The 26308-nt window shown below is 44.4% G+C and overlaps 1 protein-coding gene across 1 annotated transcript in view; it reads left to right on the top strand.

Moving 5' to 3' along the window:
• The first annotated feature begins 1551 nt into the window (after positions 1 to 1551).
• The window catches only part of ADGRE3 (adhesion G protein-coupled receptor E3), a 60198-nt gene continuing 35441 nt past the window's right edge, over positions 1552 to 26308 (top strand). Inside the window, exons 1-6 of the mRNA XM_050769974.1 lie at positions 1552 to 1703; positions 10455 to 10505; positions 15389 to 15508; positions 16817 to 16972; positions 20594 to 20631; positions 24551 to 24734. Of these exons, the coding sequence (XP_050625931.1) occupies positions 1679 to 1703; positions 10455 to 10505; positions 15389 to 15508; positions 16817 to 16972; positions 20594 to 20631; positions 24551 to 24734 (574 nt within the window). The 5' untranslated portion in view covers positions 1552 to 1678. The remainder of the gene's footprint in view (positions 1704 to 10454; positions 10506 to 15388; positions 15509 to 16816; positions 16973 to 20593; positions 20632 to 24550; positions 24735 to 26308) is intronic.

The following is a 26308-nucleotide window of genomic DNA, read 5'->3' on the forward strand; positions in this document are numbered from 1 at the left end:
ACATGGAGGTTCCCTCTTCCCTTTTCTTTATCACCATGTGTGCAGTATAAAAGCAGGCAACATGGTGCCAGCCAGGCAGAGACTCCATCTGCATAATAAAAGATGAGGATGGGGTGGCCAGCTTCTTTGTGTGCTATGCAAACAGCACAGCCAGTCCGACCAATCTCTCGGGCCCTATGTCAATCAGACAGCTCCTCCGCAAGCTCGGCTGTAAAACCCCATGTATCTCACCACGAGACCGGAAGACACGCTTGGGAGCCCCTCTCTCTCTGCAGGATAGAGCTTTTCTCTTTTTTCTCTTCTCTTGCCTATTAAACTTCTGCTCTTAAACTCACTGTTTTTGTTTTTTTTTTAGATGAAGTCTCACTCTGTCACCCAGGCTGGAATGCAGTGGCGCAATCTTCGTTCACTGCAACCTCTGCCTCCCAGGTTCAAACAATTCTCTTGCCTCAGCCTTCTGAATAGCTGGGATTACAGGCATACACCACCATGCCCAGCTAATTTTTGTATTTTTAGTACAGACAGGGTTTCACCATGTTGGCCAGGATGGTCTCGAACTCCTGACCTCAGGTGATCCACCCATCTCAGCCTCTCAAAATGCTGGGATTACAGGGGTGAGCCACTGTGCTCGGCCTTAAATTCATTTCTTGTGCGTCCACATCCTTAATTTCCTTGACATGAGAGGATGAACCCGAGACAATGACACTGCTTTAGTAGGAAGTCTGGTGTTTTAAGTCTAATGGAGAACTTTAGAAGAGTTTGCAGCAGGGGAGGCCAGGTGCCGTGGCTCACACCTGTAATCCCAACACTGGGAGGCTGAGGCAAGATTGCTTAAGCCCAGGAGTTCAAGACAAGCCTGGGCTACAAAGTGAGACCCTGTCTCTCTTCAAAAAAAATAATAAAACTAAAAAAAAAAATTAGCCAGGCGTGGTGGCATGCACCTGTAGTCCTAACAATTCAGAGGACTGAGGTGGGAGGATCGCTGGAGCCCAGGAGTTTGAGGTTGTAGTGAGCTATGATTGTGTCACAGCACTCCAGCCTGGGTAATAGAGCAAGACCCAAATAAATAAATAAATATTTGTTGGAGGAAGGATAGATTTAGAGACCTTTTCTCCCAAATCCTGTGACTGGTTAGGGTTGGTCCAAATAACCAAATAATGTATTACCTTCTATGAGACTTTGGGACTCTTAACTTCTTCTGGCTCAGCAATCATAACCAGTAAGTATCATCTACTGGGGGAAGAGAAAGATATGTGAAAATGACTCCTCTGGAAACTTCAGATATCAACACGGATGCCCTAAAATCTGGTTTACCCAGCTCAAAACCACACGGTTATTTAAGATTTATTTTGGTCCCAAAGGCACTTCCTCATCCTCAGGCAATGTGATGTAACTTACAGGGCATTTCTTTGTTAGGGTTTACCAACTCAATCATCCTAAAGGTGATCAACAACAGCTAAGCAGAGAAGGTACGGCAAATAAACGAAAAGCAGAACCATGAGTCTGATGGCGAAAGAGGGGAAGCAGTTCGCTTTTCTGATAGTAATTTCATGAGTCAGCTGACCTGAGATACATACATCAATCCTCATGAGATTTCTTCAGCAAGGAAAAGTGGTTGGCTTACGGCACAGTAGGGAGCTTCCAGGGCTGGCTGGCGTGGGATACCTGTACCACAGGAATGCAGGGGTCATCCCTTCTTCCAGGTATGTGTGACTGTAGCAATGACTGAGACTTAACCTATCCCCCAGTCAGGGGCCACTTTGTTCAACAATTGGTTATTTTCTCCTCCTCTTTCTTCTGCTCTGAACATTCTCACCTTTTCCCTTTGGAGTATAGTTTTCTTCCTGACTACCCTATTCAAAGTATGCTCTCAAATATCCCTAAAATGTTCCTTACCCAATCTGGTAGCTTGGTTTTTTGTTTGTCTTGTTTGTTTGTTTTGTTTTGTTTTTTGAGATGGAATCTTGCTGTCACCCAGGCTGGAGCACAGTGACACGATCTTGGCTCACTGCAACCTCTGCCTCCCGGGTTCAAGTGATTCTCCTGCCTCAGCCTCCTGAGTAGCTGGGATTCCAGGCACACATCACCACACCTGGCTAATTTTTGTATTTTTAGTAGAGACGGGGTTTCACCATGTTGCCTTGGCTAGTTTCAAACTCCTGACCTCAGGTGATCCGCCTGCCTCGGCCTGCTAGGATTACAGGCATGAGCCACCGCACTCAGCCTCTAATAGGTTGTTCATCTTCCTCTTGGCGAGTTTTGTTTTCTAACTGATGTCCTCTCCTTCTTGATAACTTCTGCAACCTAGCCCTGCCCTGACTTTTTTCCTTTTTCTCTTGCTATTCTTTCTTCTCCCTCCTTTATCATTTTCCTGTGACAAGAAAATAAATGATAATTTTATTATTAATTTTAGAGGTCATTATATTAAGTGAAATAACTCAGACACCAAAAGACAAATGCCTCATGTTCTCGTTTATCAGTGGAAGCTAAATAATGTGGACACATGGACAGAGAGAGTAGAATGATTAGACGATGAAGACTGGGAAGCAGAGGGAGTAGAAGGAGAGTGGAAAATGAGAAGTTACCTAATGGGTATGATGTGCATCATTTGGATGGTGGATACTCTAAAAGTCACCACTGCGCAATCAATGCATGCAACAAAATTACACTTGTATCCCATAAATTTATACAAACAAAATAATAATAATCAACATTTTTGAAAACTCACTATGCATCTTACATGTACTAATCTGTTGCATCATCAGTACGCTCATGGGGTATCCTCATCTTACAGCTGAGAAAACCGGGACACAGAGAGGTTATGTTATTTGTCCAACATCACACAGCTAGTAAATAACTGGGATTTGAACCCAAACCATCTGTCTCTGGATCTTTGCTATAATGCTCCTCCCACAGGATCCTTCCTGGGGAGTCTTCTGTTTTTCCACTCCCTCTCCCTATAGGAATCTCCTAATTCCATGGCTTCAACCACCATCTCTGTACAGATGAAATCCCATCCATCTTTCCAGCTCCAGATGAATTAACAATATGGACAGTCCCAATATCAATCAAAGCTTATATTTATTAAGCAGCTACTTTAGCCTGACATTAGGCTTAAATTGCTTTACATTGTCACACAGCATCTCCACATTACAGATAATACATTGCATCATAGAGAAGTTGTGTGAATTGCTCAAAGCCTCACAGCTATTCTGCTGCAGAGGCAGTTGACAGGCCATAAATTTGATCAAAATAATACAAGCTACATTTAAATCCTAATGCCGTGTCTCCCTCACCTTTGTAACCCCTAGCATAGCATCTTATATATAAGAGGTGTTTCAGTATATGTGGAATCAAACGTGAATGAAGCCTGCCTTGTTGCAACTGGAGACAGAGTCCTCGACACTTCCGAGGTGGATTATCAGTGAATTTCCGTCATCCAGGAACTTTTAGCCCGTATCACTAGATGGTACAGGCAAGGGTGAAGACATGAGCATTGGGTCAAGAATTAAGATTCTAGGGTTGGGCATGGTGGCTCATACCTATAATCCCAGAGCTTTGGCAGGCCAAGGCAGGAAGATTGCTGGAGCCAGGAGTTCGAGACCAATCTGAGCAACATAGCAAGACTCTGTCTCCACGAAATACTAAAAAAAAAAAAAAAAAAAAAAAAATTAGCCAGGCCTGGTGGCACACACCTATAGTCCCAGCTACCCTGGAGGCTGAGGTGGGAGGATTGCTTGAGCTCAAGAGTTCAAGGTTACAGTGAACTGTGATTGCATCACTGCACTCCAGCCTGAGCAACAGAGCTCAAATGATAATATAGGCAGCAAGCCAGAGCAATTAGGCAACAAGAAAGAAAGAAAAAGCATCCAAATGGGAAAGGAGGAAATCAAATGGTGACAGAGGCAGCCAGCGTCAGTGTAGGACTTTCTGCCTGACACTGTGCTCCATACAGTCCCTCATTTGGGTCATCTCCAAAACCCCACAAAGTAGGTCATACTGCCACCCTATTTCACATCAGGAAACTTAGTGAGGTTAAACAACTTACCCAAATTTCCCCAACTAGTGTGCCAGCCACTTAACCCCAGGGGGCCCGTTTCCTTATCTGCAAAATGAGTCAGTGGATGATTTCTAAAGTTTCTTAGAACTCTGGGATTCTGACACACCAATGACTCTTCAGAAACCCTAACTTAAGACACATGCCCAAATTAGTGAGTAATTTGCTGGTTAGACTAAAGACTAATCTCTACCAAACTAAGACTAATCTCTACCAAAAAAAAAAAAAAAAAACTTTTAATTAGCCACGAGTGGTATCTCATGCATGTAGCCCAGGAGTGCAAGGCTATAGTGAGCTATGATTGCACCACTCCAACCGGGGCAACAGAAAGAGAACCTGCCTCAAAAAAATAAAAATACAAATAAAAAATGTAGGAGGAAGGGGACTTTAAAGGAAACATCAGCCTGATGTTAAGCCCAGCTGAGAATATTCAAAATGTTCTATGAATGCAATTGCATAAGTAACTGATAACAAACCGGACCTGGCGTCTTCTTAGGGGAAGAGTGAGAATTATGGGAAGAAAAATAACAGTCCCCCCAAAGACATCCACATCCTAATCCCTGGAACCTGTTAATATGTTACCTTACATGGTAAAAGAAACTTTGCAAATGTTGATTAAGCTAAGAATCTTAATATGGGGGTAGTACCCTGAATTTTCCAGGGGGCCTAATATAATAATCACAAAGGTCCTCTTAAGAGGAAGGTGGAAGATCAGGAAGACAAGAAGATGCCGTGCTGCTGGATTTAAAGAAGGGGGAAGGGTTTATGAGCCAAGAATTGCAGGCAGCTTCTAGAAGCTGGAAAAGGCAAGGAGACAGATTCTCCCCTAGAGCTTTCAAAAGAAACCAGCCCTGCTAACATTGTTGATTTTAGCCTATAGAGGCTGATTTAAGACTTCTGACCTCCAGACCTGCAAGAGAATAAATCAGTGTTGCTTTAAGCCATTACATTCATGGTAATTTGTGACAGCAGCAATTGGAAACTCAAGAGAGGGATCCAGAAAGATTTAGATTGCTCCCATTGCCAATCTTGAAGAGTCACACAGTTAGCCCCCAGGGCCTCTTCTCCAAAATCCTGCCATTGGTCTGCACTGCCCTAAATGACCAAGTCACATATCACTCTGTACTGGACTTTGAGGCTCCAGTCAGATCTGGTGAGTGGCATCTGCCGGGAGAAAAAGGACAAGTCACTGTCACAATAAATATGCCAACCTAGTATTTACAATCTGAACAGCACTTCCGTGCATGTAGTCCCCTGTGGGATTTCTGAAGGAGAGGCTATGTGGTGTAATGGGTTATCAGCTAGAACACAGAACCCGTGTTTAACCTCAGCTCTGCCACTGACTAGCCCCAGGGAATGGAGCAAGCTACTCACCCTCCCCGTGTCTCCATTTCTTAATCTGAAAACCGGAGATGATGCTAATAGCACTTTCCTGCTAAAGTCGTTGCAAAACTGAATGAGCGTATGTGTGTAAAGTGCATAGTATGCAGTAAGAGCTGTTTTCTCTTAGGCATTATGGAAATAGGGTTGAGACCTTTGCACAATTCCCCCACAAAGGAAATTTTCTCTCCAAGACATTAGTGAGCAATGAGGAGTGAGTGTTTAAGTCAAACAGAAATCCTGGAGCTGAAAAATGCAATTGACAAACTAAAAAATGCATCAACTGTCTCAACAGAAGAATTGATCAAGCAGAAGAAATTCTGTTGGCTCAAAGTCAGGCTACTCAAAAATACAGTCAGAGGGGAAAAAAAAGAAAAAAATGTTTAAATGCTTATGAGATACAGAAAACAGCCTCAAAATGGTAAATCTAAGAGTAATTGACCTAAAAGAGGGAGTGAAGAAATAGATAGGGGTAGAAGTGTAAACCAAAAATAGAATTCTAAGCCCCCTGACCATCTGAATGGACCCTTCCTCTCAACAAGGGCATTCTAAAGCTAAGCTGAAAAACTAGCTCATGATGGGAAATGGGAGGGAGTGGAACATACCTCTTTATACACTCCTCCCTTTTGGAATTACTGAGAATTCCAACAAACTCTTTAAGTCTGATAAGAAACATTTACAATCAGCCAGGTGTGGTGGCTCATGCCTGTAATCCCAGCACTTTCAGAGGCCGTCAGGAGATCGAGACCATCCGGGCTAACATGGTGAAACCCTGTCTCTACTAAAACTACAAAAAATAAGCTGGGCTTGGTGGTGGGCACCTGTAGTCCCAGCTACTCAAGAGGCTGAGGCCAGAGAATGGCGTGAACCCGGGAGGCAGAGTTTGCAGTTAGCCAAGATCATGCCACTGCACTCTAGTCTGGGTGACAGAGTGAGACTCTGTCTCAAAAAAAAAAAAGAAAAAAAAAGAAAAGAAACATTTACAGTCTGTGTGATAAAACCTTGGTCTCCACGACTCCTTTATCTTAACCCAAACATTCCTAAGTCTTTTTTTTTTTTTTTTGAGTTGGAGTTTCACTCTTGTTGCCCAGGCTGGCGTGCAATGGCACAATCTCAGCTCACCGCAACCTCCGCCTCCCAGGTTCAAGCCATTTTCCTGCCTCAGCTTCCCAAGAAGCTGGGATTACAGGCATGTGCCACCACGCCCGGCTAATTTTGTATTTTTAGTAGAGACAGGGTTTCTCCATGGTGGTCAGACTGGTCTCGAACTCCCGACCTCAGGCTGCCTGCCTCAGCCTCCCAAAGTGCTGGGATTACAGGCATGAGCCACCGCACCCAGCCACATTCCTAAGTCTTTAGACAATAACAACTCTTTCAACAATTACCAATCAGAAAATCTTTCAATCTGTCTATGACCTGGAAGCCCCACTTCCAGTTGTCCCACCTTTCTGGACAGAACCAATGTATATCTTACATGTATTTGATTGATGTCTCATGCCTCCCTAAAGTGTATAAAATTAAGCTGTACCCTGACCACCTTAGGCACATGTTCTCAAGATCTCTTGAGGGCAGTGTCATGGACCATTAGTCACTCATACTTGGCTCAGAACAAATCTCTTCAAATATTTTGCAGAGTTTGACTCTTTTTGTCGACAGAAGGTTTATTCAAAGAAATAATGGCAGGGAAGTTTGCAAATCTAGAGAAATAAATTAATATCCATATAGGATCCATATAGGTCCAAGATCACCAAGGAGATTCAATTAAAACAAGAAGACTCCAAGGCATATAATAATTAAACTCTCAAAGGTCAAGGACAAGGAGAGGACCCTAAAAGCAGCATGAAAAAAAGAAACAAATAACATGTAAAGGAGATCCAATATGTCTGGCAGCAAACCTTTTAGTGGGAAACTCACAGGACAGGAGAGAGTAAGATATACTCAGCGGTATAGAGTTCTAGTTTTAAAAAATGAAAAGAGTTGGCCAGGTGCAGTGGCTCACACCTGTAATCCCAGCACTTTGGCAGGCCGAGGCGAGCAGATCATGAGGTCAGGAGTTCAAAACCAGCCAGGCCAACATAGTGAAACCCCATCTCTACTAAAAATACAAAAATTAGCTGGGCATGGAGGCACGTGCCTACAATCCCAGCTACTCAGGAGGCTGAGGCAGGAGAATTGCTTGAACCCAGGAGGTGGAGGTCGCAGTGAGCCAAGATCACACCGTTGCATTCCAGCCTGAGCAACAGGGTGAGACTCCATTTCAAAAAAAAAATGAAAAGAGTTATGGAGATGGTTGCAAAACATTATGAATATACTGAATTCCACTAAACTGTACACTTAAAAATGGTTAAGATGGTAAATTTCATGTTATGTGTATTGTATCATAACTTTAAACATGGGGAAAAATCAGTGAGCAAGGTAGATTTTACTATCTCATTCATAGGCAAGATAGAGGGATGCTACATTACATTTTATTCAGAAAAAGTCCCACCTGCTTCAAGTCTCGCTTCTTAGCCATCAGCTTCCACATCTCCTCCCTGCTGAGCCTCCTCTGGGTAGCCACAGTGTCCCTTCTCCACCTGCTCTAGACTCTCAGCCTCAGATCTTCTCTTGATCCTTCCAACCCCGGTCCTTTATCATGCACAGAAATCAAACTTTATCCCAGCTCCACCAAAATAGTTCACTCTCATCTATACCCATTACCCTATTTGGCAGACAAAGACCCTTTTGTTATCAGGATCCACCTTCTTAGGGGATAACCAATGTTGCAAATAAGGTTATGAGTCACCAGAGCTCAATTTCAAGTAGTGCACACCAGAAGGCTATGATGGTTGTTTATACTGAAAAAGTTCCACACCATTTGTAAATAATCATTACCCAGAACCAGTTCCTGGGACACTCCTGCCAGTCCAGACCTTGCTTGGGGACCCCAACTGAGCAGCTGAAAGGCTAATGCCTGATGCATCAGAGAGGGTCTCCCGGGTTTATTCTATTGGTCAATTCCTGCACCATACCAGTTGTTAAAATATTTTTAATACCATTCTTACAAATGGCAAATAATTCTGTAAATAAGCATTCCAGGACCACCCAACTGAGCCCTTCACAGATTCCTGACCCACGGAAGCCATAAGAGAATGAAAAGAAGGTACAGTGAGAACAAGTGATCAGAGGGATGGAAGATTGGGAAAGGAAGAGAAAAAAAGCAGTCCATCTGTCCAGCATCTTTAGGTCTTTGCAGAAGCAGGAACATGACTGATGACACCTCCTGATGTTGGAAAGGCATGGGGAAGAGCAAAGGGCTCTTTACCAGACACAACAGAGCCAGCCTGAGCAGACTATTTTCCAAAAAGGCGGAAATAATATCCCCCATCCAAAATGTGTTTCTAGAATCTTGCTGGTCTCTCATAAGGAGGAAGAACTTGATTCTTCTCCACTTGAATATGAATGAGCTTGTAACTTGCTTGTAACCAAGGGAATATGATGAAAGTAGAGCTGGGTGACTTTCAGGGATGAGTGTCAAGAGGAGATACAGCCTCACTGGCTGGGACACTCATGCTTAGAGCTTAGATGTGCCATTAAAGCAGCCTGCTTCAGGTCTCCATGTTGGAAGGAAGCCCAAAGCAGCCCATCACCCTGAGACAACAGGTGAAGGGACAACAATGCCCAGCTAGTTCTCAGCTGTTGCAGCCCCATCCACTAATTGACTACAATCATATGAGACCATCAAGCTAGAACCACCCAGCTGAGCCCTTCCCAGATTCTTGACCCACAGAAACCAAGAGTGATAACAAAACAAACATTTTTTTCTTAGATTCAAGAGGTACATGTGCTTGAATGTTACATGGATATTACGTGCATAATGGTGGAGACTGGGTTTCTGATGTACCCATCACCCAAATATTAAACATTGTACCCAATAGGTAATTTTTCAACTCTCACCACCCCACATCCTCCCCTTTTTTAGTGGCTTAAAACAACATTTTTGTTGAGTATGGAGATCTCTGAAAGAACTAAAAATAGAACTACTGTTGGACCCAGAAATCCCACTACTAAGTATCTACCCAAAAAAATAATAATAATAATCACTGGGCTAGGCACAGTGGCTCATGCCTGTAATCTCAGCACTTTGGGAGGCTGAGGCAAGGTGGATCACTTGAAGTCAGGAGTTCAACACGAGCCTGGCCAACATGTTGAAACCCCCCTCTCTACTAAAAATAGAAAAATTAGCCGGGAGTGGTAGCGAGCACCTGTAATCCAAGCTACTTGGTAGGCTAAGGCAGGAGAATCGATTGAACCTGGGAGGCAGAGGTTGCGGTGAGCCAAGATTGCGCCACTGCACTCCAGCCTGAGTGACAGAAAAAGACTCTGTCTCCAAAAAAAAAAAAAAGTAATCGTTATATCAAAAAGACACCTGCACTCATATGTTTATGGCAGCACTATTCACAATAGCCAAGTCATGGCTATTATGAAATCCCCAGAGTCTATTGTCTCCATCTTCACGTCCAGGTCTGCCTGTTGTTTAGCTCCCACATATAAGTGAGAACATACAATATTTGATTTTCTGCTTCTGAGTTAGTTCACTTAGGATAATGACCTCCAGCTCCATCAGTGTTGCTGCTGAGGGCATGATTTCATTCTTTCTTATGGCTGCATAGTATTCCATGGTGCATATATGGCATATTTTCCTTATCGAGTCAACTGTTGGTGGACACTTAGGTTGGCTCCATGACTTGCCTATTGTGAATAATGCTACTGTAAACATATGAGTGCAGGTGTCTTTTTGATATAATGATTTCTTTTCCTTTGGGTAGATACCCAGTAGTGGGATTGCTGGGTCCAACAGCGGTCCTATTTTTAGTTCTTTGAGAGATCTCCATACTCAACAAAAATGTTTTTTAAGTCATTACATTTTTGTGATTTGTTACAGTGATAGATAACTGACACACAGCCCTTGGGGCATTTCTTGGAATCATTCCTCAATTGTTTCGTGTCTCTCCCTTCTGTTTCCCATCTATTCCAGGCCTCTGCTTTCTGCTGAGCTTCTTTGGAGCTGTGATTCCGAAAATCAAAGGTGAGTGCTCAGAGCCAGGACAGGGAAGGTGTGGACCCAGAGCTGGACCTGGATCTACTTTTCTCCAATGGGCTTGAGAAAAGTGCCTGTTCTGAGAGCAATATTTGGGAAGGCTTGCTCCTGTGTTTCATTACTTGTTTGCTTAATTGATATAGCCTTTTATTTATCTTCTTGTTTGATTTTTAATCTGTCTGTTTTTGCTAACCACAATGGGTACAACGTGGAGATAGAACAGAAAATAAAACACACAAGGTCTCATGAAGCAGACATTCTAGTGGGAAGAGACAAAGGAACGGTAATTATTATCATTCTGATTATAAACAAGTCAACAAATAATGAAATAAGGTCATTTCTGTTTAACGTTACTCCCCTGGGACTCTCTCTCTGGATTCACATGTACCTCTTGAATCTAAGAAAAAAAAAAAAAAAAAGAAGTTTGTCTGGTTATCACTCTTGGTTTCTGCGGGTTAAGAATCTGGGAAGGACTCAGGTGTAGGGTGGAGCCTGAGAGTCTCTTTTTTTCTTCTTCTTCCTTTTTTTTTAATTTTTTAATTTTTTTTTTTTTGAGACGAGTCTCGCTCTGTCGCCCAGGCTGGAGTGCAGTGGCCGGATCTCAGCTCGCTGCAAGCTCCACCTCTCGGGTTCACGCCATTCTCCTGCCTCAGCCTCCCGAGTAGCTGGGACTACAGGCGCCCGCCACCTCGCCTGGCTACTTTTTCTGTTATTTTTTAGTAGAGACGGGGTTTCACCGTGTTAGCCAGGACGGTCTCGATCTCCTGACCTCGTGATCCGCCCATCTTGGCCTCCCAAAGTGCTGGGATTACAGGCTTGAGCCGCCGCGCCCGGCCTTCTTCTTTTTTTGAGACAGAGTCTCACTGTGCCACCCAGGCTGGAGTGCAGTAGTGCTATCTCGGCTCACTGCAACCTCTGCCTCCCGGGTTCAAGTGAATCTTGTGCCTCAGCCTCCCGAGTAGCTGGGACTAGAGACACACGCCATGCTGGGCTGATTTTTGCATTTTTTGTCGAGACTGGGTTTCACCATGACACCCAGGCTGGTCTCCAACTCCTGGCCTCAAATCGCCTGCCCACCTCGACCTCCCAAATTGCTGGGATTACAGGCATGAGCCACCAAGCCCAGCCTGGAGTGAATGTTCAGTGGGTATAGAGTTTCAGTTTTACAAGATGAAAACAGTTATGGAGATGGTTCCACAACATTATGAATGTATTAAATTCCACTGAACTGTACACTTAGTAATGGCTAAGATGGTAAATTTCCTTTTTTTTCTTTTTTTTTTTTTTTATGATACTTTAAGTTCTAGGGTACATGTGCACAACGTGCAGATTTGTTACGTAGGCATACATGTGCCATGTTGGTGTGCTGCATCCATCAACTTGACATTTACATTAGGTATATCTCCTAATGCTATCCCTCCCCCAGCCTCCCACTCCCCATACTGAGTAAACCAGCATACTCAGTATGGTAAGGTATTAAGTCCTAGAAAAGATTAAGAGTAGATTTTTAGAGCTGACTTTGACTAAGCAGAACCTAGGCAGGAAGGGAAGGGATAGGAAAGAAACGAGTGGCAGAGGGTACCGCCTCTCCCTGTCCCCCTAGGAGAATTGTGCATACTTAGTGGATGACTATTTTGCTCCACTGAGTACAATACCACCTCTTCTATATACAAATGGCCAACAGGCCAGGCACAGTGGCTCACGCCTGTAATCCCAGCACTCTGAGAGGCTGAGGCAGGTGGGTCACTTGAAGTCGGGAGTTTGAAACCACCCTGGCCAACATGGTGAAACCCCGTCTCTACCAAAAACACAAAAATTAGCCAGGTGTGGTGGGGTGCATCTGTAACCCCAGCTACTCGGGAGGCTGAGACAGGAGAATCGCTTGAACCTGGGTGGTGGAGGCTACAGTGGAGTGCAAAAGTACACCTTTGCACTCCAGCCTGGGCGACAGGGCAAGACTCTGTCTTAAAAAAAAAAAAAAAAAAAAGGCCTAGAAACATGAAAAAATGCTCAACATGACTAATTATGTGGGAAATGCGAATCAAAACCACAATGCAATACCACCTTACTCCTGCAAGAATGGCCATAATCAAAAAACTAATAGATATTGGCCGGGCGCAGTGGCTCACGCCTGTAATCCCAGCGGAGGCCGAGGCAGGCAGATCACGAGGTCAGGAGATCGAGACCATCCTGGCTAACACGGTGAAACCCCATCTCTACTAAAAATACACACAAAAAAATTAGCCTGGCGTGGTGGCGGGCGCCTGTAGTCCCAGCTAGTCGGGAGGCTGAGGGAGGAGAATGGCGTGAACCCGAGAGGCGGAGCTTGCAGTGAGCCAAGATCAAGCCACTGCACTCCAGCCTGGGCGACAGAGCGAGACTCTGTCCCAAAAATAAATAAATAAATAATAGATGTTGGCTTGGATGTAGTGAAAAGGGAACACTTTACGCCGATGGTGGGAATTAAAACTAGTACAACCACCTTGGAAAACACTGTGGAGATTCCTTAAAGAACTAAAAGTAGCTCTACCATTTGATCCAGCAATCCCACGACTGGGTATCTACCCAGAGGAAAAGAACCATCATACAAAAACATACTTGCACAAGCATGTTTACAGCAGCACAATTCACAATTGCAAAACTATGGAACCAGCTCAAATGCCCATCAATCAACAAGTGGATAAAGAAAACACTATATATATATATATATGTATGTGTGTGTGTATGTGTATATATGTGTATAAATATATAACTTATATATTATAATATACAATTATATATTGTTATATATTATATTATAACATACAAATTATATAACATATAATTTTATTTTTACCCAAAAATAAAATTCCAAAGACTAGGCATGGTGGCTCACACCTGTAATCCCAGTGCTTTGGGAGGTCAAGGCAGGTAGATCACTTGAGCCCAAGGAGTTAAGAGAGCAGCCTGGGCAACACAGCAAGACCCCCATCTCTACAAAAAAAAATTTTTAATTAGCTGGGCATTTTGGCACATGCCTGTAATCTGAGACACTCAGAAGGCTGAGGCAGGAGGATCACTTCAGCCCAGGAGATTGAGGATGCAGTGGGCTATGATCATGCCACTGCACGCCAGCCCAGGCAATAGAGCGAGACCCTATCTCTTAAAAAATAAAGTAAAATAAAACAAAATCCAAAATGCATTAAGACTTGCGTGCATGGTCAATTACACCCCTGCTTCAGTTGCATATTTGGCACTGTCCATCCCCAGGATGAACACTGCAATGCCTTTTAAAATAATGAGGTTTCTCCACACGTGAAGCTGTGGAAAAAAATCTCAGGCAAAATTTTACATGAAAACCAAAGAACAGAGCGGTATGTGTATTATGTTCCTATAATGTAAAGAAAAAGGATGCACATATGTGTGTTTATGGATTGGAATTTTTCTGAAAAGTATACAATAGGCAGTAGACAGCTCAGAATCTGGGGTAATAAGAGACTTATTGTTGGATTTTTTTTTTTTCAATTCTGTGAATTTATCATTTTCATGATCATGAAGCTTAAAGAAAAAATACCTTAACATATACCATGATCAGAATCTATCTCCCATGGTACCCTAGAAATTCAAATTTTTTTGTTTGTTTTAGAGACAGAGCCTCACTCTGTCACCCAGGTTACAGTGCAATGACATGACCACGACTCATTGCAGCCTCAAACTCCTGGGCTCAAGCAATCCTCCCACTTCAGCCTCCAGAGTAGCTGGGGCTACAGGCACATACCACCATGCCTGGCTAATTTTTAAACTATTTTTTATAGCAATAGCGTCTTGCTATGTTACCCAGGCTGCTCTCCAACTCCAACCTCAAGGAATCCTCCTACCTTGGCCTCCTAAAGCATTGGAATTACAGATGTTAATAGGCATGCTCACCATGCCACTCACCATGCTTCTCACCACGGTGAGATTGCAATGGTGTGACCTTGGCTCTCTGAAACCTCCGCCTCCCGGGTTCAAGCAATTCTCCTGCCTCAACCTCCTGAGTAGCTGGGATTACAGGCATGAGCCACTACACTCGGCTAATTTTGTATTTTTAGTAGAGACGGGGTTTCACCATGTTGGTCAGGCTGGTCTTGAACTCCTGACCTCAGGTGATCCACCCGCCTCAGCCTCCCAAAGTGCTGGGATGACAGGCACCTGCCACCACACTTGGCTAATTTTGTATTTTTCAGTAGAGACGGGGTTTCACCATGTGAAAATTCTCACCAGGTGGAGTGAGCCACCGTGCCTGGACACTCTAATTTTTTAATGTGCTTAGATCTCACAAGAGGAAAAGACACAGGTTTCCTCAGCCTTGAAAGGCCCTGCCCAGAGGCGAGGCCTCATTATTATTATTATTATTTACGTATATAATATGTCAGGCGAGTGGGGGACTGGGGGAGGGATAGCATTAGGAGAAATACCTAATGTAAATATCGAGTTGATGGGTACAGCAAACCAACATGGCACACGTATACCTATGTAACAAATATATATGTTTTGAAACGGAGTCTCCCTCTGTCACCCAGGCTGGAGTGCGGTGGTGCAATCTCAGCTCACTGCAACCTCCACCTCACGAGTTCGAGCAATTCTCCTGCGGTGGTGCAATCTCAGCTCACTGCAACCTCCACCTCACGAGTTCGAGCAATTCTCCTGCCTCAGCCTCCTGAGTAGCTAGGATTATAGGCATGAGCCACCACACCTGGCTATTTTTTGTATTTTTAGTAGAGATGGGGTTTTAGCATGTTGACCAGGCTTGTCTTGAACTCCTTACCTCAGGTGATCCAGAGGCAGGGCCTAATTATAACAGGAGAGTTTGTGACCCCAGTCCATTTAACCTGCCTCTCTTCTCCCTGCAGCTTCCTGTAACTGCCCCCCAAATGCTTCCTGTGTCAATAACAGTCACTGCACCTGCAACAGTGGATATATTTCTGGATCTGGGCAGAAACTATTCACATTCCCCTTGGAGACATGTAACGGTAAAGTATTTTTTATTATTATTATTATTATTATTATTATTATTATTTTATTATTATTTTTAGAGACAGGGTCTTGCTCTGTTGCCCAGGCTGGACTGATGTGGCATGATCAAAGCTCACCACAGGCTGGACACAGTGGTTCAAGCCTGTAATCCCAGCACTTGGGGAGGCCGAGGCGGGCGGATCACTTGAGGTCAGGAGTTCGAGACCAGCCTGGCCAAAATGGCAAAACCCCATCTCTACTAAAAATACAAAACTTAGCCGGGCATGGTGGTGGGCGCCTATAATCTCAGCTACTCAAGAGGCTGAGGCATGAGAATAGCCTGAATCTGGGAGGCAGAGGTTGCAGTGAGCCGAGATTGCACCACTGCACTCCAGCCTAGGCGACAGATCGAGACTCTCTGATCAAAATAAATAAGCCACTCACTGCAGCCTCCAACTCCTGGAATCAAGCCGCTCAAGTAGCTGCGACTACAGGCGTGCCACCACGCCCAGCTAATTTTTTTTTTATTTTTTGTAGAGATGGTTTATCACCATGTTGTCCAGGCTAGTCTCAAACTCCTGAGCTCAAGCAATCCTCCCGCCTCGGCCTCCCAAAGTGCTGGGATTACAGGTGTGACCCCTGCACCTGTCCAGGGGTAATTTGCCAGTCATCCAGAGACAGGAGCAAAAGGGAGGCAAAACGGGGGCTGTTTTGGAAACTTGGCTGTTCATTTGAGATCGTTCCTTGTTTCAGCCAGGCACGGTGGCTCACGCCTGTAATCCCAGCACTTTGGGAGGCCGAGGCAGATGGATCACCTGAGGTCAGGAGTTTGAGACCAGCCTGGCCAACATAGTGAAACCCCTGTCTCTGCTAAAAATACAAAAATCAGCCGGGCATGGTGGTGCTTGCCTGTAATCCCAGTTATTTGGGAGGCTGAGACAGGAGAATTGCTTGAACTCAGGAGGCAGAGGTTGCAGAAAGCCGAGATCCTGCCATTGCACTCCAGCCTGGATGACAGAGCGACACTGTGTATCAGAAAGAAAAGAGAGTTTCTTGTTTCATTTCACGACTTCCCTCCCAGTGTTTCCTGGGATCCCCTCCCAAATAAAGTACTTGTACTTACATCCTCATCTCAACGTCTGCTTCTTGAAGAACCCTACCAAAGTCAATGAAGACGGCAAAAAACCAAGATAACCATTACCTAAACTGATTTGTCTCGGAAAGCCAGGACAGACCCTGGGGTAAAGAGCGCAACTCCTGACACATAGTAGATGCTCAATAAATCTTTGCTGAATGAATGACACAATTCCTTCTTCGTGTTCCAGATATTAATGAATGTGGACCACCCTATAGTGTATATTGTGGATCAAACGCCGCATGTCACAATGTCGAAGGAAGTTTCTACTGTCGCTGTGTCCCAGGATATAGACTCCAGTCTGGGGAAGAACGATTCAGTAATTCCAGTGAGAACACCTGTCAGGGTAAGAACGTTTGTGTCCTCCTTCCTTCCTCTATTTTCTCGTTTGCTTGTTTTGTTTTGTTTTGTTTTGAGACAGAGTCTCGCTCTGTAGCCCAGGCTGGAGTGCAGTGGCTGAAACCTCCGCCTCCTGGGCTCAAGCGATTCTCCTGTGTCAGTCTCCCGAGTAGCTGAGATGATAGACGTGCACCACAACTCCGAACTAATTTTTTTGATCCACCGGCCTCAACCTCCCAAAGTGCTGGGACTTCTTACAGACAGGAGTCCTTCCTCATTTTTTATTGACTCTCACATCAGAAAATATGTACTTGTTGTGGGGCCACGATATGGTTTTTATGTTCTGCAGGGAACTAGAAGGAAAGAAGGAAGTTCAAGTTGAGGGAAATAATGGGGTGAGAAGGGGAACTGTAGTTTGGAGATGGAGGAAGTGATAAGGTGGTGATTGAGACCACATTCTTGGAATTGCAAGGAAGAGAAACTCACTCAGGCTAACAGGCAGAAAAGAAGCGTTTATTAAAAGGATGCATGGCCATGCCCTGCAAGGACAGGAATGCAGCTGGGCTTCTGGAGTTAACTAAAACTGGGACTCGACACCCCTAGTGTGCATCTCCTATTCCCTGTCTCTGATCGTCTTTGGGTCTACTCCTTTCTTCTCTTTCACTGCAGGCTGGCTTTCTCTGCTTCCTAGACCACAGGACAGAAAATATGTCCATCGGCCGGGAGGGTTGGCTCACGCCTGTAACCCCAGTACTTTGGGAGGCCAAGGCCTGGTCTCAAGCAATCCTCCTGCCTTGGCCTCCCAAAGTGCTGGGATTATAGGCATAAGCTACAGCGCCCAGCCGTAAATCTGTCTTTTACTAAGCAATGCGCACCTCTATTGACAGTGTAGAAGCAGACAGTGATTCTACCTGGGTTCTGATGTTAATCTCTTAAATTTGTCTTATTTTACAAAAAAGAACACTCAAGACCGGGAGTTCAAGACCAGCCTGGCCAACATAGCGAAACCCGATTTCTACTAAAAATACAAAAATTAGCTGGGTGTGGTGGTGGGTGCCTGTAATCCCAGCTACTGTGGAGGCTGAGGCACAAGAATCGCTTGATCCCAGGAAGCGGAGGTGGTAGTGAGACAAGATCGCACCACTGCACCCCACGCTGGGTAACAGAGCGAAACTCTGTCTCAAAAAAAAAAAACGGGGGGGGAATATGACCACCAACCGCTCCAGATCTTACCATGTTTTTGTTTTGTTTTGTTTTTGTTTTTGTTTTGTTTTGTTTTTGTTTTTGTTTTCCCCCAACCAACCAAAGATAGATCAGTTGACTCTCTCTCTGAGACCCCACTGCAAATTCCTCGGGAATGAACACGTTGGCCCAGTTTGAGCCTCATGTGCACCCGTGGATCGGTGTCCAGGGAGAGATGCTGTGTCATATAAATATGACCACTCCCATGGAAAACACGGATGGGCAAAGTCTATATGGGAAAAAGAGATGAGACTTGGTAGACCACCCATGAGGTATTGGCTACTGTTGGGATAATAAGAGAGACTTTTTAAAAATTCTTCAGAGATGGGGTCTCACTCTGTCACCCAGGCTGAAGTGCAGTGGCACCATCAAAGCTCACTACAGCCTTGAACTTCTAGGCTCAATCCTCCCACGTCAGCCTCCTGAGTAGCTGAGATTATAGATGTGAGCCACCATACCTGGTTAATTTCTTCGTTTTTTGTAGAGATGGGATTCTCACTAAGTCACCCAGGCTGGCCTCAAACTCCTGGTCTCAAGCAATCCTCCTGCCTTGGCCTCTCAAAGTGCTGGGATTATAGGCATAAGCCACAGCGCCCAGCCGTAAATCTGTCTTTTACTAAGCAATGTGCACCTCTATTGACAGTGTAGAGGCAGACAGTGATTCTACCTGGGTTCTGATGTTAATCTCTTAAATTTGTCTTATTTTACAAAAAAGAAAAATGCCTTTGGTTGTTTTCCTAATGTTAAGAGTTCTGCACCATCCTTTTACAAAGACTGAGCCCATTTGGGGCTCATTATTACCAAGGCTGGCAGCTCTAAGCAACCCACATCCCCGCCCAGTGATAAAGTGTGTAGCTTTGGTTCAAAAGGGCAATTCTCTACAATGAATACGGCTTCCTATAACAAACATATTCTAGACTCAGGCTTGTAAGTCAAAGTTCTTGAACTCTTAAAATAAAATGTTCAGTATTAAAACAAAGCTGTTTGTGCTTTCAAGCAAATAGACTGAGCTGAAAACCAAGACGTAGAATAAGTACAGATTTAACCTCAGCATGATGATAAAACATATGTAAACATTTGCCAGCCTTTCCTTGTTCTTTTTTTTTTTCAGAGAGAGTCTCGTTCTGTCTACCAGGCTGGAGTGCAGTGGTGGACTTCGGCTCACTGCAACCTTTGCCTCCTAGGTTCAAGCGATTCTCCTGCCTCAGCCTCCCAAGTAGCTGGGATTACAGGCACCCGCCACCATGCCCAGCTAATTTTTTATTTTTGGTAGAGACAGGGTTTTGCCATGTTGGCCAGGCTGGTCTCAAACGCCTGGGCTCATGTGATCCTCCTGCCTCAGCCTCCCAAGCAGCTGGGTCTACAGGTGCACCCTTCCTCGAATTTCTAAAGTAGAGATGCCCTCACTAAGCACAGGAACCAACACAAAAGTCTTCATTAACAGCTGATGACCAGACGTTGATGCTTCTGTTTCAGTTATCATTCCCATCCAGGCTGACTTTAAACACAGGCGGCTTCTAATTTTCTGTTTTCTTGGCTATTTCAGTTCTAATTTCCAGTCAAGCTGGAATAAAAGAATTTGGAGGCCAGGCGCGGTGGCTCACGCCTGTAATCCTCACATTTTGGGAGGCCAAGGTGGGTGGATCGCCTGAGATCAGGAATTTGAGACCAGACTGGCCAACATGGCAAAACCCCATCTCTACAAAAAATATGGAAAAAAAAAAAATTAGCCGAGTGTGGTGGTACATGCCTATAATCCCAGCTACTCGGGGGGCTGAAGCAGAGGATTGCTTGAGTCCAGGAGGCTGAGATTGCAATGAGCCAAGATTGTGCCACCGCACTCCACCCTGGGCAACAGAATGAGCAGAATGAGACCCTGTCTAAAAAAAAAACAAAGCCGGGTGCAATGGCTCATGCCTGTAATCCCAGCCCTTTGGGAGGCTGAGGCAGGCCGATCACGAGGTCAGGAGTTTGAGACCAGCCTGGCCAACATGGTGAAACCCCCTCTCTACTAAAAATACAAAAATTAGCCGGGCCTGCAGGTGCATGCCTGTAATCCCAGCTACTCAGGAGGCTGAGGCATAAGCATCACTTGAACCCAGGAGGTGAAGGTTGCAGTGAACCAAGGTTGCACCATTGCACTCCAGCCTGGGCAACAGAGTGAGACTCTGTCTCAAAATAAAAATAAAAATAAAAATAAAAATAAATATTTTTAAATTAAAAATTTTTTAATTTTTTAAAAAATAAACAACAGATAAAGACTATGAGTTCAGGCTTTCACCTTCTAGGTGCAAAGTTGCCTACCCCATTACTTACCCCACCTGCCCACCCCTCTGCCTGGTCACTCTCAGTTCCAATAGTAACTCCATCATGATGTCTTTTGCAGACACGAACTCCTCAAAGACAACCCAAGGCAAGAAAGAGGTGAGTGCAGGCTGATCCCCGGACCCTACCCAGGTAACAACATCAGTAACAAATATTTACAAAGCCCAAAGTGAGCAAATGGGGATGGATTTAGGACAAAATATATATTATATAAAAATATATATTATTCAGGATAAAGTACATATTATATGTAAATATATATGATTACCATATATCATATTACTACACAATAGTACATATTTATATATTATATATAATTATATATTATATATATATCTGTGGTATATATACATATACCTATAGATAGATATAGATATACCATTAGGTATACCACTATATGTGTATCATTATCCAGCTCACTATAGATATATCACTATATATACAGTTGAACAGCACACATTTGAACTGCGGGGATCCATCTACACAAGGACATTTTTCAACCAAATGTGAATCAAAAATACAGTACTGCCGGGCTGGGCACGGCGGCTCAAGCCTGTAATCCCAGCACTTTGGGAGGCCGAGGCAGGTGGATCACTTGAGGTCAGGAGTTCGAGACCAGCCTGGCCAACATGGTGAAACCTCATCTCTAATAAAAATACAAAAATTAGCCAGGTATGGTGGCGCATGCCTGTAATCTCAGCAACCCCGGAGGCTGCGGGAGAAGAATCACTTGAATCCAGGAGGCAGAGGCTGCAGTGAGAGTGAGAGGAGATGCTGCCACTGCACTCCAGGCTGGGTGACAGAGCAAGACTCTGTCTCAAAAAAAAAAAAAAAAAAAAAAAAAAAAATATATATATATATATATATATATATATATATAGTCAGGATGCAAAACCCACAAAGAGGAAGGACTGACTTTTCATGAGCGAGTTCCAAAGGACCCTATGGGACTTGAGTATGCACGGATTGGATTTGAGCATATATGGATGGTCCTGGAACCAATACCGTGCATATACCAAGAGGGGTCTATATCTATATCTACTTATAGATATAGGTATAGACACACACAGTGTGCGCGTAGATACCTACATATGACAGTGTGTGAGTGTGTGTGTGTGTGTGTGTGTGTGTGCGCTGCCATCTAAAGACAGGAATCTATCCCAGACCAAGAAAGACAGACCAAGACAGAGTACATTAAGGCCTGCCACACTGCTGCAAAAAAGAGATTCAAGTATCCAATGGTATCCATTATTGTCTCTGGCCAACTGACAGCATTTATATAAATATGTAATTACATCATGTAATCAATCTCTAGACTGTGAGCTTCTTGAGGAAGGAAAGAAGACCAACCCCAAATTAGGAGTTCAAGGAATTGTCATTGAAATAATGAACAAATAAAGAATTAAGTAATCAGGCCGGGCATGGTGGCTCACACCTGTAATCCCAGCACTTTGGGAGGCCAAGGTGGGTGAATCACCTGAGGTCGAGTTCAAGACCAGCCTGGCCAACATGATGAAATTCCCATGTGTACAAAAAATACAAAAATTAGCTGGGTATGGGGGTGCATGCCTGTAATCCCAGCTACTCAGGAGGCTGAAGCAGGAGAATCACTTGAATCCAGGAGGCGGAGGTTGCAGTGAGCCGAGATCACGCCACTGCACTCCACCCTGGGTGACAGAACAAGACTCCATCTCAAAAATAGATAAATAAATAGTGATATAGGAGTTAAAAAGAAATTACTTAGGCAGATAGTGAGGGTAAGGAAGTCCTCAGTGAGGTTTTCCTTTTAACAAAGAGCAGCTCCAAAATCATTTTCTTTTCTTTTTTTTTTTTTTTTTTTTTTTTTTTGAGACGGAGTCTCGCTCTGTCTCCCAGGTTGGAGTGCAGTGGCACTCACTCTCAGCTCACTGCAAGTTCCACCTCCCGGGTTCACGCCATTCTCCTGCCTCAGCCTCCCAAGTAGCTGGGACTACAGGTGCCCGCCACCACGCCCGGCTAATTCTTTGTATTTTTAGTAGAGACGGGGTTTTACCATGTTAGCCAGGATGGTCTCGATCTCCTGACCTCGTGATTCACCTGCCTCGGCCTCCCAAAGTGAATCATTTTATTTTCTAACAAAGAGCAGCCTGTAAAATCGAGCTGCAGACATAGACAAGCAAGCTGGAAGCTTATGGGTCAATGCCAGCAGCTGTGCCAATACGAGAAAGCTACCTGAGACTAGACATGATCAAAATGGCAGCTCCATCTTCCCTTCTCTTTGCCAGTCATGTGTACAGTAAGGAGCAGACAAGACGGTAGGGCAACCGGCCTTCCCCGAGCAGTATGTAAATGTCACACCTGGCCCAACCAATCTGTGGGCCCTACGTAATTCAGACACCGCCTCCTCAGCCTGACTATAAAATCTAGCGCCTGACTGTAAAATCTAGTCAGTGAGCGGGATTTTCCTTTCGGGCATCCCTCTTTCTCGCAAGGGAGGGAGCTGTTCTACTTTCTTTCTTTCTTTTTTTCTTTTTTTGTTTTTGAGATGGAGTCTCGCTCTGTCGCCCAGTCTAGAGTGCAGTGATGCAATCTTGGCTCACTACAACCTCTGCCTCCTCCGCCTCCCAGATTCAAGCCACTCTCCTGCCTCAGCATCCCAAGTAGCTGGGATTACAGGCATGTGCCACCACCCCTGGCTAATTTTGCATTTTCAGTAGAGACAGGGTTTCACCATGTTGGTCAGGTTGGTCTTGAACTCCTGACCTCAGGTGATCCACCCCCACCTCAGCCTCCCAAAATTCTGGAATTTCAGGCATGAGCCACTGCTCACAGCTCTCTTTTCTCTTTCTTTTGCCTATTAAACCTCCACTCCTAAACTTACTCTTCATGCGTGTCCATGTCCTTAATCTTGGCGCAAGATGACAAACTCCGGGTATTTGCCCCAAACAATGACACTGCTTCAGTAGTGGCAACCACTCCCTTGTTGTGACAGTGACAACCAAAAATGTCTCCAGCCATCGCCACATGTGCCCTGTGGAGGGAGTAGAAGAATCGCCCCCCAGGCCAGGCGCGGTGGCTCACACTTGTAATCCCAGCACTTCGGGAGGCCGAGGCGGGAGGATCACAAGGTCAGGAGATACAGACCATCCTGGCTAACATGGTGAAACCCCGTCTCTACTAAAAATACAAAAAAAATTAGCCAGGCGTGGTGGCGGGTGCCTGTAGTCCCAGCGACTCGGGAGGCTGAGGCAGGAGAATGGCGTGAACCCGGGAGGCGGAGCTTGCAGTGAGCCAAGATCGCACCACTGCACTCCAGTCTGGGCGACAGAGGGTGACTCCGTCTCAAAAAAAAAGAATCACTCCCCAATCGAGAACGACTGGTCTATTTCTAACAAACTTATCACTACCTTGTTGGCAAAAAATGTTAATAATAACTAACCCAACCGGGCACGGTGGCTCACTCCTATAATCCCATTACTTTGGAAGGCCAAGGCAGGAGAATCGTTTGAGCCCAGGAGCTCCAGACCAGCATGGGCAACATACAAGACCCTGTCTATACAAAAAAAAATTAAAAATTAAAAAATTAGTCAAGCATGGTGGCCTGCACTTGTAGTCCCAGCTACTCAAGAGGCTGAGGCGTGAAAATCGCTTGAACCCAGGAGCTGGAGGCTGCAGTGAGCCAAGATCCCATCACTGCCCTCCAGCCTGGGCGGCAGAGCAAGACTCTGTCTCAAAAATAATAATAATGACTCACCTTTACATAGCTTTTGCCAAGTACAGACACTGTCCTAAAAGCATAGCATCTGTTAACTCATTTAATTCTCCAGAAAACCCTAGGATTTCCCTTTCCTGTCCTGGGGCACAGAGAGATTGAGTGACTTGCCCCAGGGCACACAGCTGGGACATGGTGAAGTGCCAGGATTTGAACGTGGTTCCTCCAGCTCCAGAGCCTGCTTTCTCATCCTTTCTACTGCTCTTTTGGATATGGGACTTACCAGATTACATTTTTTAAAAATGAAAATTCTTTATGTCTTCAAAGCTGCAAAAGATTGTGGACACATTTGAGTCACTTCTCACCAATCAGACTTTATGGAGAACAGAAGGGAGGCAAGAAATCTCATCCACAGCTACCACTATTCTCCGGGATGTGGAATCGAAAGTTCTAGAAACTGCCTTGAAAGCTCCAGAACAAAAAGTCCAGAAAATACAAAACAGTAGTGTGGGTAAGACAATAATGAGGCCTGATACACACTGGGGACTGGTTAGCAGCTGGGATCTGGGTTAGGCAATTAGAAAAAAAACAATTGAATAGACCACATGAGTCCATTTATGTATATTACATAAATGCATATAAATTCTAGAAAACGCAAACTTATCTAGAGTGACAGCAAGGGGCAGGAAGGAGGGGTGGCAGGGGCATGAGAAAATCTGGGGAAACTATTAGGGGTGGTGGAAATCGTCCTGCCTTGATTGTGGTGTTGGTTTCAGAGGTGTATGAAACAAAACTCACCAGATTGTACACTTTAATATGTGCAGCTGGTTAGACATCAATTATTCCTAATAAAGTTGTTTATTCAGAAGATTGCCAATAGTTTCCAATCCCAGGTCTGGAATTTTCACTTAAATGTAGTTTGAGGACCAGGCATGATGGCTCACGCCTGTATTCCCAGCACTTTGGGAGGCTAAGGTGGGAGAATTACTTGAGCCCAGGAGCTCAAGACCAGCCTGGGCAGCATAGCGAGAACCCATCCTTTTAAAAAATTTTTAAAATTTGCCAGGTGCAGTGGCTTGTACGTGCACTTTCAGCTACTCGGGAGGCTGAGGGAGAGGATGGCCTGAACCTAGGAGTTTGAGGCTGCAGTGAACTATGATCATGCCATTGCCACTCCAACCTGGATGACAGAACAAGAACCTGTCTCATTAAAAAAAAAAAAAAAAAAACAGTTTTCGGCTGGGCAGGGTGGCTCACACCTATAATCCCAGCATTTTGGGAGGCCAAGGTGGGTGGATCACTTGAGGCCAGTAGTTTGAGACCAGCCTGGGCAACATGGTGAAACCTTATCTTTACTAAAAATACAAAAATTAGCCGGGCGTGGTGGCTCGCGACTGTTATCCCCGCTACTCTGGAGGCTGAGGTGGGAGAATCACTTGAACCCAGGAGGCAGAGGTTGCATTGACCCTAAATCAATGCACTCCAGCCTGGGTGACAGAGCAAGACTTTACCTAAAAAAAAAAAAAAAAAAAACAGATTTTGAAAAAGTCAGTGCCTATTCTTCTTGGAAAACTGGAATCTGGATACTTTGGTTCAAAATTAAACTATTTTCCAGAATACAAATAAATCTCATCTCTCCTGATTTTGCCACGTCCTGATTGTTTGATCTGAGACCAGTGCCCTCACTTCATTGGGCTTCATTCTCCTGTCAATAAAATGGGGATAATATTAACTGGATATGGTGGTGCGCAAATGTGGTCCCAGTTACTTGGGAGGCTGAGGTGGGAGGATCGCTTGAGCTCAGGAGTTTGAGGCTGCAGTGAGCTGAGATTGCACCACTGCACTCCAGCCTGGACAACAGAGTGAGAGCCTGCCTCGAAAAAAAAATTTAATAGAGATAATAAAAGTGCATGTAATGCACTTAGGACTAGGATACCTCAGAAGCTAAATGACTCAAACTTTTAAAAAAGAAAAAAAGCTACAGTAGTAATTGCTATAATTATGATTATTCTATCTTTCCACTCTTTAGTATTATGAAATATTACTAAAATAGTGTCATTCTTTTTTATGTGAAACACATAGTTT

The sequence above is a fragment of the Macaca thibetana genome, chromosome 19 (assembly GCF_024542745.1).
Source record: "Macaca thibetana thibetana isolate TM-01 chromosome 19, ASM2454274v1, whole genome shotgun sequence".
Taxonomy (NCBI): Eukaryota; Metazoa; Chordata; class Mammalia; order Primates; family Cercopithecidae; genus Macaca; species Macaca thibetana.